At 48.6% G+C, this 18,424-nt stretch overlaps 3 protein-coding genes across 4 annotated transcripts in view; 1 reads left to right on the top strand and 2 right to left on the bottom strand.

The window, feature by feature from the left end:
- Positions 1–2,917, bottom strand: part of plod3 (procollagen-lysine, 2-oxoglutarate 5-dioxygenase 3) — a 29,064-nt gene extending 26,147 nt beyond the window's left edge. Inside the window, exons 1-3 of one of the 2 annotated variants that reach the window (XM_033983875.2) lie at positions 2,711–2,917; positions 869–960; positions 402–538 (exon numbers count right to left, since the gene is read on the bottom strand). In XM_033983875.2, the coding sequence (XP_033839766.1) occupies positions 402–538; positions 869–960; positions 2,711–2,795 (314 nt within the window). In that variant the 5' untranslated portion in view covers positions 2,796–2,917. Of the gene's footprint in view, positions 1–401; positions 539–709; positions 758–868; positions 961–2,710 lie in introns of those variants that run through there. The other variant, XM_033983876.2, reaches the window with a different exon arrangement.
- A 1,783-nt stretch (positions 2,918–4,700) lies between these two features.
- On the top strand, positions 4,701–10,144 carry LOC117386614 (cytochrome b5 domain-containing protein 1). Its single transcript, XM_033984022.2, has 5 exons — positions 4,701–4,742; positions 5,736–5,861; positions 6,470–6,546; positions 9,168–9,386; positions 9,892–10,144. The coding sequence occupies exons 2-5, from the start codon at positions 5,741–5,743 to the stop codon at positions 10,120–10,122; spliced, it is 648 nt and encodes a 215-aa protein (XP_033839913.1). The 5' UTR covers positions 4,701–4,742; positions 5,736–5,740; the 3' UTR covers positions 10,123–10,144.
- A 662-nt stretch (positions 10,145–10,806) lies between these two features.
- On the bottom strand, positions 10,807–18,424 carry LOC117386514 (uncharacterized). Its single transcript, XM_033983889.2, has 4 exons — positions 18,277–18,424; positions 14,626–14,737; positions 13,565–13,754; positions 10,807–11,527 (listed from the first exon to the last, which is right to left on the bottom strand). Exons 2-4 carry the CDS (start codon positions 14,734–14,736, stop codon positions 11,430–11,432), a joined length of 399 nt encoding a protein of 132 aa, XP_033839780.1. The 5' UTR covers position 14,737; positions 18,277–18,424; the 3' UTR covers positions 10,807–11,429.

Here is an 18,424-nt window from a genome sequence, read left to right as displayed (position 1 = left end):
GAGGAGGAGAGGAGGTGAGAGGAGAGAGGAGGTGAGAGGAGGAGAGAGGGGGTGAGAGGAGGAGAGGAGGAGAGAGGAGAGAGGGGGTGAGAGGAGAGAGGAGAGAGGGGGTGAGAGAAGAGAGGGGGTGAGAGGAGAGAGGAGAGAGGGGGTGAGAGGAGGAGAGAGGGGGTGAGAGGAGAGAGGAGGAGAGAGGGAGTGAGAGAGGGGGTGAGAGGAGAGAGGAGGAGAGAGGAGAGAGGGGGTGAGAGGAGAGAGGAGGAGAGAGGAGAGAGGGGGTGAGAGGAGAGAGGAGGAGAGGAAGTGAGAGAAGGAGAGAGGAGGTGAGGAGGAGGAGAGAGGAGAGAGAGGCAGAGTTAGGAGACGGGGTAGGAGGCAGGGGGGAGGTGGCAGGAGCTCACCTGTCCACAAACAGAATGACTTTCTGGGGGTCGTCTTTGTGTCGGAGCAGCTCCTTCTTCAGCCATCGCACCTTCTGACCTCCTCCTACTGTTTTAGCCACGTCACCTCCTCTCCACTCCTCCCCCAACCCCAGCACCTGAAAACAGAGGAGTACAGCCCTGAATGCACCTCCTCAACTCCTCCCCCAACCCCAGTGTGGCCGTCTTCATGAATCGTTTGAATTAGTCTCCCCCTCCTCCCCTCCCCCTCCTCCTCTCCTCCTCCTCTCCTCCTCCTCCTCTTCTCCTCCTCTCTCCTCCTCCTTTACCTTGACGGTGTAGTTGAACTGTGTGGCCGTCTTCATGAATCGTTTGAATCAGTCTCCCCCTCCTCTCCTCCTCCTCCCCTCTACCTCCCCTCCTCCTCCTCTCCTCCTCCTCCCCTCTTCCTCCTCTTCTCCTCCTCCTCCTCTCTCCTCCTTATTTACCTTAACGGTGTAGTTGAACTGTGTGGCCGTCTTCATGAATCGTTTGAATCCGTCGGTTTCTTCTGTGGCGGCGGTGATGACGAGCAGATGATCTAAACACAGACGGGGTCAGAGGTCAAACTCTACAGAGACACAGGTGCAGGACTGACCCTGAGGAGTGACGTCACACTGGGGGAGCTCTGCATGGATCTCTCTGGTGGAATGTTCAGCAGTTACCATGGTAACACAACGCTCACTTTAACAAACACTGTCCAAAAAAACATTTAAAGATCCAAGTCTGAAAACTCGGGCCAGGACCGGGCCAGGACCGGGCCAGCAACGGGCCAGGAACGGGCCAGCAACGGGCCAGGAACGGGCCAGCAACGGGCCAGGGCCGGGCCAGGACCGGGCCAGGACCGGGCCAGGACCGGGCCAGGACCGGGCCAGGACCGGGCCAGCAACGGGCCAGCACCTGTGAGCGTTTGTCTTTTTGAACCAGTCCCGGATCGGCCCCGGATCGGCCCCAGTTCAGTTCTGGTTCGGTCCTGGTTCGATCCTGGTTCAGTCCTGGTTCGGTCCCGGTTCGGTCCCGGTTCAGTCCCGGTTCAGTCCCGGTTCGGTCCCGGTTCAGTCCTGGTTCAGTCCCAGTTCGGTCCCGGTTCGGTCTAACTCAGGTGAGCTTGTCCTTTCGACTCATTATTGGCTCTTCAAATCTCCAGGTGAGTCCTGTGTGACATCAGCACTTTACAGAACAGAATAAAATGAAACGAGTGAGTGTGTGTGTGTGTGTGTATATATGTGTGTGTGTGTGTAGGGGTGTATGTGTGTGTATATGTATATATGTGTGTGTGTAGGGGTGTATGTGTGTGTATATGTATATGTGTGTGTGTGTGTGTGTAGGGGTGTATGTGTGTGTATATGTATATGTGTGTGTGTGTGTGTGTAGGGGTGTATGTGTGTGTATATGTATATATGTGTGTGTGTAGGGGTGTATGTGTGTGTATATGTATGTGTGTGTGTGTGTGTGTGTAGGGGTGTATGTGTGTGTATATGTATATATGTGTGTGTGTAGGGGTGTATGTGTGTGTATATGTATATGTGTGTGTGTGTGTGTGTAGGGGTGTATGTGTGTGTGTGTATATATGTGTGTGTGTGTGTGTGTAGGGGTGTATGTGTGTGTATATGTATATATATGTGTGTGTGTTGAGTCTAAAGTTTCTCTTTTCACTTGAACAATTGATCCAGGTCAGAGGAGAGTCTCACAGATCAGGAGCCTGAGGTCTGAGCCACAGGACAAAAACTAAAAGACAAAAACTAAAAACTAAAAGACAAAAACTAAAAGTCAAAAGACAAAATCCAGAGACTAAAAACTAAAAGTGAAAAAGTAAAAGCCTAAAGCCTAAATCCCACAGTCCTGTCCCGACACAGACTCAGAGGAATTTATCCACAGCAGCGACTGATACAGAATAAAGCACTTTAACAAGAAGAGTCATTTATCTAAGAACAGGAAAAGAACGAGAGCCAGGACTGAGCCAGAACTGAGCCAGAACTGAGCCAGAACTGAGCCAGGACTGAGCCAGGACTGAGTCAGAACTGAGCCAGAACTGAGCCAGGACTGAGCCAGGACTGAGCCAGGACTGAGCCAGAACTGAGCCAGGACTGACCCAGGACTGACCCAGGACTGAGCCAGGACTGAGCCAGGACTGAGCCAGGACTGAGCCAGGACTGAGCCAGAACTGAGCCAGGACTAACCCAAGACTGAGCCAGAACTGAGCCAGAACTGAACCAGAGCGGCCCCACAGCTGCTCCAGCGGGGCGCGGGGTCCGTGTGTCCGGGAGCAGGAGCTCCAGAGACGGCCTTACCCGGAGAGAACCTCCGCTGCTCGGCTTCTGCGGAGGTGTGGAGCAGGAGGAGAGCCACGGCACACAGGAGCCGCGGGGAGGGCATGTCTGCGGGCGGAGAGAGCCTGTCTGCGGGCGGAGAGGTGCACTAGACCCGGGTAAAGGCTCTAAAGTCGGGCTGCGTGGATCTCTGCTCGGGCATCGGCTCCTCTGTGCAGCGCAACTCCGCTAATCTCGCGATGTCCTCCGCCACGCGACAGTCCCGCCTCTGACAGAGAAAGCACCAATCAGAAGCGTGTGTGGGCCGACAGACAGCAGCTGCAGCCAATAGGAGGAGGCCAGCTGGAGGCGCAGGGCTGTGATTGGTGCTCGGGCTCCGGGCTCTGAGAAGCTTCGAGCCGCTGCAGAAAGTTCGTGAAAAAGGGAAAGTGAAGCGGCTCTGCCACGTCGTAAACACCCAGTGACGGCTGGGACCCCCGGGGCCCGGGGCCCGGGGCCCGGCTGTGACCCCCGAGACCCGGCTGTGCCAGAGAGACTGTGAGAGAAAGCCTGCTGCTCCTCTGGGTGCTGGTCCTCTGGGTGCTCCTCTGGGTGCTGGTCCTCTGGGTGCTGGTCCTCTGGGTGCTGGTCCTCTGGGTGCTGGTCCTCTGGGTGCTGGTCCTCTGGGTGCTGCTCCTCTGGGTGCTGGTCCTCTGGGTGCTGGTCCTCTGGGTGCTGGTCCTCTGGGTGCTGGTCCTCTGGGTGCTCCTCTGGGTGCTGGTCCTCTGGGTGCTGGTCCTCTGGGTGCTGGTCCTCTGGGTGCTGGTCCTCTGGGTGCTCCTCTGGGTGCTGGTCCTCTGGGTGCTCCTCTGGGTGCTCCTCTGGGTGCTGGTCCTCTGGGTGCTGGTCCTCTGGGTGCTGGTCCTCTGGGTGCTGGTCCTCTGGGTGCTCCTCTGGGTGCTGGTCCTCTGGGTGCTGGTCCTCTGGGTGCTGGTCCTCTGGGTGCTCCCCTGGGTGCTGGTCCTCTGGGTGCTGGTCCTCTGGGTGCTCCTCTGGGTGCTGGTCCTCTGGGTGCTCCTCTGGGTGCTCCTCTGGGTGCTGGTCCTCTGGGTGCTCCTCTGGGTGCTCCTCTGGGTGCTCCTCTGGGTGCTCCTCTGGGTGCTGGTCCTCTGGGTGCTGGTCCTCTGGGTGCTGGTCCTCTGGGTGCTCCTCTGGGTGCTGGTCCTCTGGGTGCTCCTCTGGGTGCTGGTCCTCTGGGTGCTCCTCTGGGTGCTCCTCTGGGTGCTCCTCTGGGTGCTGGTCCTCTGGGTGCTGGTCCTCTGGGTGCTCCTCTGGGTGCTCTTCTGGGTGGGACAGCTGAACCATCAGGACACTGATGAGAAGAACCAGGTGAAGAGTGACCGTGACCTCAGCAGTGACCACAGGAGTCTTCACAAAGTGGAGTCCAGACTGAAAGACGTCTTCACATTAATAATGATATGTATAATATATAATATATAAATATTTTTATTGCATCGTCATGTTACAGATTTAGAGGAAATACATTCACCAACATGTGAGAGAAACGCCACTAAAGCCACTGCATTTTCCCCTTTTGGAGGAGCCATGTTATTTGTTTTTCCAGCCATTTTATTTATGTTAAATGAATTAGAGATTTTATATGGGAAATAATATCTCCGAGGAAAGCACTGTTTCATTTTATGTAAATATAATAAACATTCATATTCTTTTACCTTTGAATAGTCATTATTATTATTATTATATTATTATTATTATTATTATTATTATTATTATTATTGTTTTTGTTTTTGTTGTTGTTGTTATTGGCATTATTTATGTTTTTTTATTGTTGTTGTGATGACGATGATGACGCTGTACGTGCGTTTCCTGCGTGCCGCTGACGTCACGCGCTCCCGTCGCCATGGAGACGCGCAGCTCCTCTGCACACACGCTACGGGACTTCACGGTTTATGGTTTTTATGGTTTTCACTTTTTCCCGTTGTAATTGTGAAGCTTTTTTTTTTTTTTTTTTTAGAGGAAAACGGTACGAAAACAAACACGACGCAAATAAACGGTAAGGTGAAAGTTTAATGTGACATTTAAACCGTCAGAGCTGCTTTTCCCGCCACTGAAACAAGCTAAAGCTAAGACACGAGCTAACATCACATTTACACCTGTTTAGTCCTGGTTTAGTCCTGGTTTAGTCCTGGTTTAGTCCTGGTTTAGTCCTGGTTTAGTCCTGGTTTAGTCCTGATAAAGTCCAGGTTTAGTCCTGGTTTAGTCCTGGTAAAGTCCTGGTTTAGTCCTGATAAAGTCCTGGTTTAGTCCTGATAAAGTCCTGGTTTAGTCCTGGTTTAGTCCTGATAAAGTCCTGGTTTAGTTCTGATAAAGTCCTGGTTTAGTCCTGGTTTAGTCCTGATAAAGTCCTGGTTTAGTCCTGATAAAGTCCTGGTTTAGTCCTGGTTTAATCCTGGTAAAGTCCTGGTTTAGTCCTGGTTTAGTCCTGATAAAGTCCTGGTTTAGTCCTGGTTTAGTCCTGGTTTAGTCCTGGTTTAGTCCTGATAAAATCCTGATTTAGTCCTGGTTTAGTTCTGATAAAGTCCTGGTTTAGTCCTGATTTAGTCCTGGTTTAGTTCTGATAAAGTCCTGATTTAGTCCTGGTTTAGTTCTGATAAAGTCCTGGTTTAGTTCTGATAAAGTCCTGGTTTAGTCCTGATAAAGTCCTGGTTTAGTCCTGGTTTAGTTCTGATAAAGTCCTGGTTTAGTCCTGGTTTAGTCCTGATAAAGTCCTGGTTTAGTCCTGGTTTAGTCCTGATAAAGTCCTGGTTTAGTCCTGGTTTAGTTCTGATAAAGTCCTGGTTTAGTCCTGGTTTAGTTCTGATAAAGTCCTGGTTTAGTCCTGGTTTAGTCCTGATAAAGTCCTGGTTTAGTCCTGGTTTAGTCCTGATAAAGTTCTGGTTTAGTCCTGATAAAATCCTGGTTTAGTCCTGGTTTAGTCCTGATAAAGTCCTGGTTTAGTCCTGGTTTAGTCCTGGTTTAGTCCTGATAAAGTCCTGGTTCTCCTCAGGTGGGATGAGTCGGTCGAGGTTCTTCACTCCCTCTGAGGTCTCCTCCCACAACACGGCCGACGATCTGTGGGTCTCACTCCTGGGCCGAGTCCTGGACCTCAGCCCCCTGGCTCAAAGGCACAAAGGTACGAGTCCTGGACCTCAGCCCCCTGGCTCAAAGGCACAAAGGTACGAGTCCTGGACCTCAGCCCCCTGGCTCAAAGGCACAAAGGTACGAGTCCTGGACCTCAGCCCCCTGGCTCAAAGGCACAAAGGTACGAGTCCTGGACCTCAGCCCTCTGGCTCAAAGGCACAAAGGTACGAGTCCTGGACCTCTGTTAAATGGACACAGCTCATTCATTTTCTGTGTATAAACTGTGTCCTCTCTCTGTCTCTGCTGCTTGTTGTGTTAATGTTGTGTTAATGTTGTGTTAATGTTGTGTTAATGTTGTGTTAATGTTTGTATTAATCCTCTACATGATCGTGGGGTTTTTATTTCATTATTGTGATGAGCTACGTTTGACTGGAGCTGGACGCTGTGGGTTCTTTATATAGTCTCTGGTCACTCCCCGGCCTAAGTCATTACCAGATCTGCGTCAGTTATGCTAGCTGTTAGTTTTTCATTGTTTTACTCCAGGGACGTGTCACATCTGGCCCCTGCTGTAATCCCCAAACCTCCGTTTTTTATGAACACTAAACGGGGAAGGAGTTCCAACATGTGACTCAACCGTGACCTCTGACCTGTGCCCCTCAGGTGACGCTCTGCTGCTCCCACTGCTGGAGAGCGCCGGGAAAGACATCAGCAGCTGGTTCGACCCCGACACCAAAGATGTGAGATCACAAAAGAACTAAACCAGGACTAAACCAGAGCAAAACCAGGCCTAAACCAGAGCAAAACCAGGCCTAAACCAGGACTAAACCAGAGCAAAACCAGGCCTAAACCAGGACTAAACCAGAGCAAAACCAGGCCTAAACCAGGACTAAACCAGAGCAAAACCAGGCCTAAACCAGGACTAAACCAGAGCAAAACCAGGCCTAAACCAGGACTAAACCAGAGCAAAACCAGGCCTAAACCAGGACTAAACCAGAGCAAAACCAGGACTAAACCAGGACTAAACCAGGACTAAACTAGAGCAAAACCAGAGCAAAACCAGAGCAAAACCAGGACTAAACCAGGACTAAACCAGAGCAAAACCAGAGCTAAACCAGGACTAAACCAGGACTAAACCAGGACTAAACCAGAGCTAAACCAGGACTAAACCAGGACTAAACCAGGACTAAACCAGGTCTAAACCACAGGGTTAGACATTGTTGATTGTGGAGGAAAGGATGGTACTTGTGATTGGATCACATTGGATCCTTATTAGCTCATTGTTATCTCATTGTTATCTCACAATTATTATCTCATTATTATCTCATTATTAATTCATTGTTAGCTCATTATTATCTCATTATTAAGTCATTATTAATTCATTGTTAGCTCATTATTATCTCATTATTAACTCATTATTAGCTCATTGTTAACTCATTGTTAGCTCATTATTAGCACTTTATTATCTCATTATTAGCTCATTATTAGCTCATTGTTAGCTCATTATCTCATTAACTCATTAGCTCATTGTTTGCTCATTGTTAGCTCATTATTAGCACTTTATTATCTCATTATTAACTCATTATTAGCTCATTATTATCTCATTAACTCATTGTTAGCTCATTATTAGCTCATTATTAACTCATTGTTAGCTCACTATTAGCTCATTGTTAGCTCATTATCTCATTAACTCATTAGCTCATTGTTAGCTCATTATTATCTCATTATTAACTCATTGTTAGCTCATTATTAGCACTTTATTATCTCATTATTAACTGGTTATCTCAATATTAACTCATTATCTCATTATTAACTCATTATTAGCTCATTGTTTGCTCATTATTAGCACTTTATTATCTCATTATTAACTCATTAGCTCATTGTTAGCTCATTATTAGCACTTTATTATCTCATTATTAACTCATTATTAGTTCATTATTATCTCATTATTAACTCATTATTATCTCATTATTAACTCATTGTTAGCTCATTATTAACTCATTATTATCTCATTATTAACTCATTGTTAGCTCATTATTATCTCATTATTAACTCATTATTATCTCATTATTATCTCATTATTAACTCATTGTTAGCTCATTATTATCTCATTATCTCATTATTAACTCATTATTATCTCATTATTATCTCATTATTAACTCATTGTTAGCTCATTATTATCTCATTATCTCATTATTAACTCATTGTTAGCTCATTGTTAGCTCATTATTATCTCATTATTATCTCATTATTAGCTCATTATTAACTCATTGTTAGCTCATTATTATCTCATTATTAACTCATTGTTATCTCATTATTAACTCATTGTTAGCTCATTGTTAGCTCATTATTATCTCATTATTAACTCATTATTATCTCATTATTATCTCATTATTAACTCATTGTTAGCTCATTATTATCTCATTATTAACTCATTGTTATCTCATTATTAACTCATTGTTAGCTCATTGTTAGCTCATTATTATCTCATTATTAGCTCATTATTAGCTCATTATTAGCACTTTATTATCTCATTATTAACTGGTTATCTCAATATTAACTCATTATCTCATTATTAACTCATTATTAGCTCATTGTTTGCTCATTATTAGCACTTTATTATCTCATTATTAACTCATTAGCTCATTGTTAGCTCATTATTAGCACTTTATTATCTCATTATTAACTCATTATTAGTTCATTATTATCTCATTATTAACTCATTATTATCTCATTATTAACTCATTGTTAGCTCATTATTAACTCATTATTATCTCATTATTAACTCATTGTTAGCTCATTATTATCTCATTATTAACTCATTATTATCTCATTATTATCTCATTATTAACTCATTGTTAGCTCATTATTATCTCATTATCTCATTATTAACTCATTATTATCTCATTATTAACTCATTGTTAGCTCATTATTATCTCATTATCTCATTATTAACTCATTGTTAGCTCATTGTTAGCTCATTATTATCTCATTATTATCTCATTATTAGCTCATTATTAACTCATTGTTAGCTCATTATTATCTCATTATTATCTCATTATTAACTCATTGTTATCTCATTATTAACTCATTGTTAGCTCATTGTTAGCTCATTATTATCTCATTATTAACTCATTATTATCTCATTATTATCTCATTATTAACTCATTGTTAGCTCATTATTATCTCATTATTAACTCATTGTTATCTCATTATTAACTCATTGTTAGCTCATTGTTAGCTCATTATTATCTCATTATTAGCTCATTATTAGCTCATTATTATCTCATTATTATCTCATTATTAACTCATTATTAGCTCATTGTTAGCTCATTGTTAGCCGATATGCTGTGTGCTGCAGGTGCGGTGCTTCATTGACCCTCTGACCCAGTGCCGACGCTACTACACCCCCAGGGGGCGCTTCCTGCACGTGCCCCCCCCAGGCCCCCGCTCAGACTGGGCCTGTGAGCTCAGCCCCCCCTGGTGGAGAGACCCCAGCTACTGCATCGGCCTGCTCTCCCACAAAACACGCTGGATCAGAGTCATCAACACACTCACTGCACAGGAGCAGAGACTGGAGGTAAACCAGGACAAACCAGGACTAAACTAGGATGAAACCAGGACTAAACCAGGACTAAACCAGGACTAAACCGAGTCTAAACCAGGACTAAACCAGGACTAAACCGAGTCTAAACCAGGACTAAACCAGGACTAAACCAGGACTAAACCAGGACTAAACCAGGACTAAACCGAGTCTAAACCAGGACTAAACCAGGACGAAACCAGGACTAAACCAGGACTAAACCGAGTCTAAACCAGGACTAAACAAGGACTAAACCAGGACTAAACTGAGTCTAAACCAGGACTAAACCAGGACTAAACAAGGACTAAACCAGGACTAAACCGGGTCTAAACCGGGTCTAAACCGGGTCTAAACCGGGTCTAAACCGGGTCTAAACCGGGACTAAACCGGGACTAAACCGGGTCTAAACCGGGTCTAAACCGGGTCTAAACCAGGTCTAAACCAGGACTAAACCAGGACTAAACCAGGTCTAAACCAGGTCTAAACCAGGTCTCTGTGACAGGTGTGCAGTGAGGAGACCATGGAGGAGGTACTGGCTCGGTACCTGACGTACAATAGCCACGCCCACAGTTACACCTGGAAACACGCAGGTGTGGCCCTCAACATGAGCCTCACGCTGGAGGAGAACGGTCTCCGTGACGATGACCCCGAGCTCGATGACCTCCGACTCGACCACGACCTCTTCAGTCCCGGCCTCCTGCTGCACTTCAACGATGACCTCACAGAAGCCTGACCAAGTACGACACAGCTCAGGGCACAAGACCATGAAATAAAGTAAAAGTATTCAGCTCAAAGACACGTGTGGGTTTATAACTTCAACACAGGTAGTACTGTGAGGAGCAGAGAGGAGGAGAGAGGAGGAGCAGAGAGAGGAGCAGAGAGGAGGAGGAGAGAGAGGAGGAGGAGAGAGAGGAGCAGACAGAGGAGGAGCAGAGAGGAGGAGAGAGAGGAGGAGGAGCAGAGAGGAGGAGGAGAGAGGAGGAAGAGCAGAGAGAGGAGGAGCAGAGAGGAGGAGGAGCAGAGAGAGGAGGAGACAGGAGGAGCAGACAGGAGGAGGAGCAGACAGAGGAGGAGCAGAGACAGGAGCAGAGAGAGGAGGAGCAGAGAGAGGAGGAGAGAGGAGCAGAGAGAGGAGGAGCAGAGAGAGGAGCAGACAGGAGCAGAGAGAGGAGCAGACAGGAGCAGAGAGAGGAGGAGCAGACAGGAGGAGCAAACAGGAGCAGAGAGGAGGAGCAAACAGGAGCATAGAGGAGCAGACCACTGACACTGTGACATGTAGTGGTTTTATGTGAGTTCCAGTGGTTCATTGTTCCATGTGTAACCTGCAGCTGATCCAGCAGATGGCGCTAAGAACAACAGTTATCAGTTGTTTTTTTTGTTTTTTTCTTTAAGTGACGTCACAATGAAAAACACAGGCTTTAATGGTTTAATAAATCTTTATTTAAAATCTCTGAAAATGTAACACTGGCTCCGGACAAAGGGGGCGCTCATGGGACACCTGAGAAGACTTTGGCACACGAGTCAGAGTAAAGTACCGCACAGAACCGTTAGATGACGCAAGGACGCCTCAATGTGACAGAGCCGGCACCCACAAACCCGAAACTATAAATATGAACTGGAAACGCCGTGATGTCAGAGCGACGTTTGATGACATCAGCGATGACATCACTCCGATTCTGCTAATGGACGTTTCAGAGCTGCGCCGCTCCCGCCGTTTACCGGAGCGACACGAGCACGTCCCAACAATATTATCAACAAGACGCCACACCGCCCGCCGCCTGCCCCCACCCGCCCCCGCCGTGTGGTGTGGGGCAGGTGTGTTGGGGCAAGTGTGTTGGGGCAGATCTTGAGGGGCAGATGTGTTGGGGCAGGTGTGTTGGGGCAGGTGTGTTGGGGCAGGTGTGTTGGGGCAGATGTGTTGGGGCAGATGTGTTGGGGCAGGTGTGTTGGGGCAGGTGTGTTGGGGCAGGTGTGTTGGGGCAGGTGTGTTGGGGCAGATGTGTTGGGGCAGATGTGTTGGGGCAGATGTGGGTTCTGTGGTCAAAGGCCTGACTTCTTGAGGTAGGAGCCCGTGTTGAACACATCTATGGTCACCTTTCCAGGCTGAGCATCCGGCCCGCCCACGCCGATCACGTACCCTGCACAGAACAACACCTGGGTTAGACCCGCTTCAGTCCGGGACCCGCTTCAGTCCGGGACCCGCTTCAGTCCGGGACCCGCTTCAGTCCCTCATTAGTTTTAGCCATGCTTTTCTAGTCCTGCATTAGTCCTGGTCTAGTACCTGTCTTGGTCCTGCTCTAGTCCCGGTCCTGTCCCAGTCCTGTCCCTGTCTTGGTCTAGTCCCGGTCCTGTACCTGTCTTGGTCTTGGTCTAGTCCCGGTCCTGTACCTGTCTTGGTCTAGTCCCGGTCCTGTACCTGTCTTGGTCTAGTCCCAGTCCTGTACCTGTCTTGGTCTTGGTCTAGTCCCGGTCCTGTACCTGTCTTGGTCTTGGTCTAGTCCCAGTCCTGTACCTGTCTTGGTCTTGGTCTAGTCCCGGTCCTGTCCCGGTCCTGTACCTGTCTTGGTCTTGGTCTAGTCCCGGTCCCGTCCCGGTCTTGGTCTAGTCCCGTCCTGTACCTGTCTTGGTCTAGTCCCGGTCCTGTACCTGTCTTGGTCTAGTCCCGGTCCTGTACCTGTCTTGGTCTAGTCCCGGTCCTGTACCTGTCTTGGTCTAGTCCCGGTCCTGTCCCTGTCTTGGTCTAGTCCCGGTCCTGTACCTGTCTTGGTCTAGTCCCGGTCCTGTACCTGTCTTGGTCTTGGTCTAGTCCCGGTCCTGTCCCGTCCTGTACCTGTCTTGGTCCTGCTCTAGTCCCGGTCCTGTCCCGGTCCTGTACCTGTCTTGGTCTAGTCCCAGTCCTGTACCCGTCTTGGTCTTGGTCTAGTCCCGGTCCCGTCCCGTCCTGTACCTGTCTTGGTCCTGCTCTAGTCCCGGTCCTGTCCCGGTCCTGTCCCTGTCTTGGTCTAGTCCCGGTCCTGTCCCTGTCTTGGTCTAGTCCCGGTCCTGTCCCTGTCTAGTCCCGGTCCTGTACCTGTCTTGGTCTAGTCCCGGTCCTGTACCTGTCTTGGTCTTGGTCTGGTCTTGGTCTAGTCCCGGTCCTGTCCCGGTCCTGTACCTGTCTTGGTCTAGTCCCGGTCCTGTACCTGTCTTGGTCTTGGTCTAGTCCCAGTCCCGTCCCGGTCCTGTACCCGTCTTGGTCTTGGTCTAGTCCCAGTCCTGTCCCATCCTGTACCTGTCTTGGTCTAGTCCCGGTCCTGTCCCGGTCCTGTACCTATCTTGGTCTAGTCCCGGTCCTGTACCTGTCTTGGTCTAGTCCCGGTCCTGTACCTGTGTTGGTCTAGTCCCGGTCCTGTACCTGTGTTGGTCTTGGTCTAGTCCCAGTCCCGTCCCAGTCCTGTCCTGGTCCTGCACCCGTCTTGGTCTTGGTCTAGTCCCAGTCCCGTCCCAGTCCTGTCCTGGTCCTGCACCCGTCTTGGTCCTGCTCTAGTCCCGGTCCTGTACCTGTCTTGGTCTAGTCCCGGTCCTGTACCTGTCTTGGTCTAGTCCCGGTCCTGTACCTGTGTTGGTCCCGGTCCTGTCCCGTCCTGTACCTGTCTTGGTCTTGGTCTAGTCCCAGTCCTGTCCCGGTCCTGTACCTGTCTTGGTCTTGGTCTAGTCCCAGTCCCGTCCCAGTCCTGTCCTGGTCCTGTACCCGTCTTGGTCTTGGTCTAGTCCCAGTCCCGTCCCGGTCCTGTACCCATCTTGGTCTAGTCCCGGTCCTGTACCCGTCTTGGTCTTGGTCCTGTCCAGTCCTGTACCTGTCTTGGTCTTGGTCCTGTCCAGTCCTGTACCTGTCTTGGTCCTGGTCCTGTCCAGTCCTGTACCTGTCTTGGTCCTGTCCAGTCCTGTACCTGTCTTGGTCTTGGTCCTGTCCTGTACCTGTCTTGGTCTTGGTCCTGTCCCGTCCCTGTGTTGGTCTTGGTCTTGGTCTTGGTCCTGTCCTGTACCCGTCTTGGTCTTGGTCCTGTCCTGTCCTGTACCCGTCTTGGTCCTGGTCCTGTCCCTGTCCAGTCCTGTACCTGTCTTGGTCCTGGTCCTGTCCCTGTCCAGTCCTGTACCTGTCTTGGTCTTGGTCCTGTCCCTGTCCCGTCCCGTACCTGTGTTGGTCTTGTAGACCGTGGCGGGGAAGGTTTTGCCTTCGCTGTCCTTGGCGCTCTTCAGCTGTAGGTGAGGGTCTTCGCTGTCGTTGAAATTGTGGCGGAGAATGCGGAACTTCTGTCCCCCCAGCATCACACCGTTCTGGTACATGGCGTCACAGGACGCCTCCAGCCCCTTCATCTCATTAGCCTGTGCACAGGAGAACACACACGAGAACGTCAGGAGAACACACACGAGAACGTCAGGAGAACACACACGAGAACGTCAGGAGAACACACACGAGAACGTCAGGAGAACACACACGAGAACGTCAGGAGAACACACACGAGAACGTCAGGAGAACACACACGAGAATGTCAGGAGAACATCAAGAGAACACACACGAGAACGTCAGGAGAACATCAAGAGAACACACGAGAATGTCAAGAGAACACACACAAACACACAAGAATGTCAGGAGAACACACACGAGAATGTCAGGAGAACACACAGGAGAACGTCAGGAGAACATCAAGAGAACACACGAGAATGTCACAAGAACGTCAGGAGATCGCATGAGAATGCCAGGAGAATGTCACACAGGAGAACGTCAAGAGAACATACATGAGAACATCGAGAGAACATACATGAGAATATCAGGAGAATGCCAGGAGAACACACAGGAATGATACAAGAACACACGTGAGAACATCACGAGTACACACATAAGAATGCAGCAGAACACACATGAGAATGTAAGGAGAACGTCAAGAGAACACACGGAAATGTCACGAGAACACAGGAATGTCACAAGAACGCAGGAGAACGTCACAAGAACACTCAGCAGAACACACACAAGCAGAAGTCAAGAGAACACACAAGAACATCAGGAGAACACACAAGAAGGTCAGGAGAATGGTATGAGAACTGTCAGAACATCACAAGAACACAAACAGGGAGAACACACGCACGAGATCCGTCCGAACGTAGTAGCAGCAGTAGCAGTAGCAGTAGCAGTAGTAGCAGTAGCAGTAGCAGTAGTAGTTGTAGTAGTTGTAGTAGCAGTAGGCAGAAGCCTCACCGTGATGTTGAACCCGTCGCTGTTGGCCCACACAGACGTGCTGTTCCCGATGGCCGCCTTTTGAATGTTTCCACTTCCCTCCAGAGACTTTATGTATGCTTCCCACGACATCCTGCAACAAGGGTCAGAAGAGAGGGTCAGGAGAGAGGGTCAGAAGGGTCAGGAGAGAGGGTCAGAAGGGTCAGGAGAGAGGGTCAGAAGGGTCAGAAGTGTTTCCTTCAGGTAAATACACCGTTACATAAGCGTCCCATTTGAATCATTTTATCTAATAAATGTATGAATGTCACTTGAATCAAAAATTAGTGCAGCATGTGCAGAGTGAGACGTCACAGCCACAGCATGTGCAGAGTGAGACGTCACAGCATGTGCAGAGTGAGACGTCACAGCATGTGCAGAGTGAGACGTCACAGCATGTGCAGAGTGAGACGTCACAGCCACAGCATGTGCAGAGTGAGACGTCACAGCCACAGCATGTGCAGAGTGAGACGTCACCGTCACAGCATGTGCAGAGTGAGACGTCACCGTCACAGCATGTGCAGAGTGAGACGTCACCGTCACAGCATGTGCAGAGTGAGACGTCACCGTCACAGCATGTGCAGAGTGAGACGTCACCGTCACAGCATGTGCAGAGTGAGACGTCACAGCATGTGCAGAGTGAGACGTCACAGCATGTGCAGAGTGAGACGTCACAGCATGTGCAGAGTGAGACGTCACAGCATGTGCAGAGTGAGACGTCACCGTCACAGCATGTGCAGAGTGAGACGTCACCGTCACAGCATGTGCAGAGTGAGACGTCACCGTCACAGCATGTGCAGAGTGAGACGTCACCGTCACAGCATGTGCAGAGTGAGACGTCACCGTCACAGCATGTGCAGAGTGAGACGTCACCGTCACAGCATGTGCAGAGTGAGACGTCACCGTCACAGCATGTGCAGAGTGAGACGTCACCGTCACAGCATGTGCAGAGTGAGACGTCACCGTCACAGCATGTGCAGAGTGAGACCTCTTACTTTCAATAGTTGACCTTTGACCTCTTTTGCATCCATTTTGTTTCTTTTTCATCTCACACATCATCAGCTTCATTTAAAGGTCCTATTTGACAAACGTGTGAGCTTTAAGTCATACTCGAACGCTCCTCAAACACACACTGGAGGTGTGTTTTGTTTCATTCAAATGTTTGAGTCACACTTTATTATTAGTCTGTTACATCTACAAAGCTCAAAATGCTCTGTTCCACCTTGTGATGTCATCAAGTGGTAGTTTAAGTGAACAGCTCCTTTTACCTTTAGTTCAGTCGAGATAAGTGGCAAATCCAGGACTGAAATGATCCAAATGATTCTAGTGAAGGTGGAGTTTAAAAACACAATGGAGCACTTCCTGTATCACCACATGATGACATCACAAGGTGGAACAGAGTGTTTTCAGTTTGAGAGAAGAACTCAGCCCTCAATCTGCAGAGTTAGTGTGTTAAACGTGTGAGAATGAAACTAAACACAGCTCCAGGTCTGAGATGAGGAAACATTAAACAGATCAGAGTCAGACGTGGGGCCCGGGCTCAGCGGCTCACGCTCTTTAAAGTGAAATACTGTGTCTATTTCACAAACAAGTGAAAACAGCCAAACTCATGACCTCTGCGGTGGATCAGAGCGCGACCTGAGCACATCGGCCTCAGAGGTCAGAGGTCAAGTGATGAACGCGCTCTTGTTTTAGTTGGAGAAACGACACAGGAGGAGGATGTGATGAGGCGGGTGCAGCGGTGAAGAAACTCACACTCTGGAACTCTGTTAGTAATGTTCTTATGATTTACAGACGCAAGAGTGAAATAAAGACCCCAGGATCATGTAGAGGGTTAATACGAACATTTAAGACCAAAATGAGTCTGACACAGACAGAGAGAGGACAGTTTATACACAGAAAAAAATGGAGCAGGAAGTGCGCCCATGATCACTTCCTGTTTGGAACGCGGTGCTACATATAAACAGTCTATGCTAACAGGGTAGCCGTGTCCTTCACGTACAGTCTATAGTCAGAACATGTTCTCCCTGTGACTGGCAGAGTGGTTACCCTGTTGAGATATTTGTGGGACTTTCAGACATGTTTGAACCTGAACAGCTGACGTCACGATTCTATGATCTCAGAATGTTTCAAAGTAAGACCAGGACTGAACCGGGACTAGACCGGGACTGGACCGGGACTGGACCGGGACTGGACCGGGACTGGACCGGGACTGGACCGGGACTGGACCGGGACTGGACCGGGACGGGACCGGGACGAGACCAGGACGAGACCAGGACGAGACCAGGACTAGACAAGAACTAGACAAGAACTAGACAAGAACTAGACTCCCTGTGTCTGTGTAGAGTTTGCGTGTTCTCTCTGTGTCTGTGTGTCACTCAGAGACACCGGAGGACGGGTCAAATACAGGTTTAACCTAGAGACACCGGAGGACGGGTCAAATACAGAGGACACATTTTGAAGGATCACTGAAGTTTACCTTAACCTTACAAATCCAAATAAAAGGCCAAGAGTCTAACCCACAGCCTCCTGGTGCCTGTTCCTTACACTGGGCCTGTTGATGCTGCTGATGTCATTCTTTGGGCGTGTGATGCTAACTGAAAGCACTACTCAGTCTGAAGCTGTTAAAACTCTAAAGTCTAACTGGAGTTATTTTAACACAATCTGACCAAAAAGAGCTGATTTATCTGAACTACACCAGGTGATTTGTGCTGTTAAACAAGTCCCTCTGTAATGACATCACAGTCACACGCTAGCATTAGCATTAGCCAACAGTTTTTCAGTGAGTCTCATCTTTTTGTGTAAAATCAAACTCTAAACAAGACCATGAGATCGGACTGAACATGAGCTCTTTAAATCACTTTGGGATTTTTTTTCAGACTTTGATCTTAAAACGTTTTTGTGAGTGTTTGTGTGCACTGGGTCACCATGGTAACTGCAGAACATTCCAGCATAGACATACATGTAGTGATGTCACTGTCACGCCTGCAGGTCAGGTGTTCATGCACAGGAGCTTTTATTTGCATAGTTTAGGCTCTACTAACTTAGACTGACTAACCCAGGGTTTCAGAAGGGCCTAAGCTAAATGGAAATATGAAAAAGTCCAACTCAAAATGTCGCCTTAAACAGGAAGTGGAAACACGCTCGTCTGACAGACTCGAGACCTGAACATTCACTTCTGTTTAACTCAGACGATAGTTTTTCATTTGGCTCAAACTGGACGAGTCAAGGAGTACACATAAAAAACAAAACAACGCAGGAGGCGCAGTACCAAACGCAGTATATGTGCAGTACTCCGTGTAGTACATGTGCTCCGTGTAGTACGTGTAGTCCGTGTAGTACATGTAGTCCGTGTAGTACTCGGTGCAGTAAAAGTACTCGGTGCAGTGAGGGCGGTTGAAGGCGGAAGAGCAGAATGAGGAAGCGGCCCTGCCCTGCTGCGTGTGACTCTGACTTTGAGCTCACAGTTTGGAGGTTTTTGTCTTTTCAGATCTCTGTTTGTGGAGCTGCAGGTGAGGAGCTCTCAGAGGGTTAAACTCCAGGTGTGGAGGCTGTGTGACCTCTGTGTGTGTGTGTGTGCGCACGTGCACACCCTCTCAGCGTGTGTGTATGTGTGTGTATGTGTGTGCATCTTACCTGACCAGGTGAGTCTCAGAGCAGAAGCAGAATGTGGCACAAGTGAGAGGAGCAGGAAGAACAGGCAGTTTTTATAAAGCACAGCCACTCCCAGCCCCCAGGAGCTAAACCCTCCCCCGAGATCCTCCCCAACACCAAAACCAGCTCT

Source organism: Periophthalmus magnuspinnatus, chromosome 18 (assembly GCF_009829125.3).
Source record: "Periophthalmus magnuspinnatus isolate fPerMag1 chromosome 18, fPerMag1.2.pri, whole genome shotgun sequence".
NCBI lineage: Eukaryota > Metazoa > Chordata > Actinopteri > Gobiiformes > Gobiidae > Periophthalmus > Periophthalmus magnuspinnatus.
Note: the sequence above shows the minus strand (reverse complement) of the source record. Positions and strands in the feature narration are given on the sequence as shown.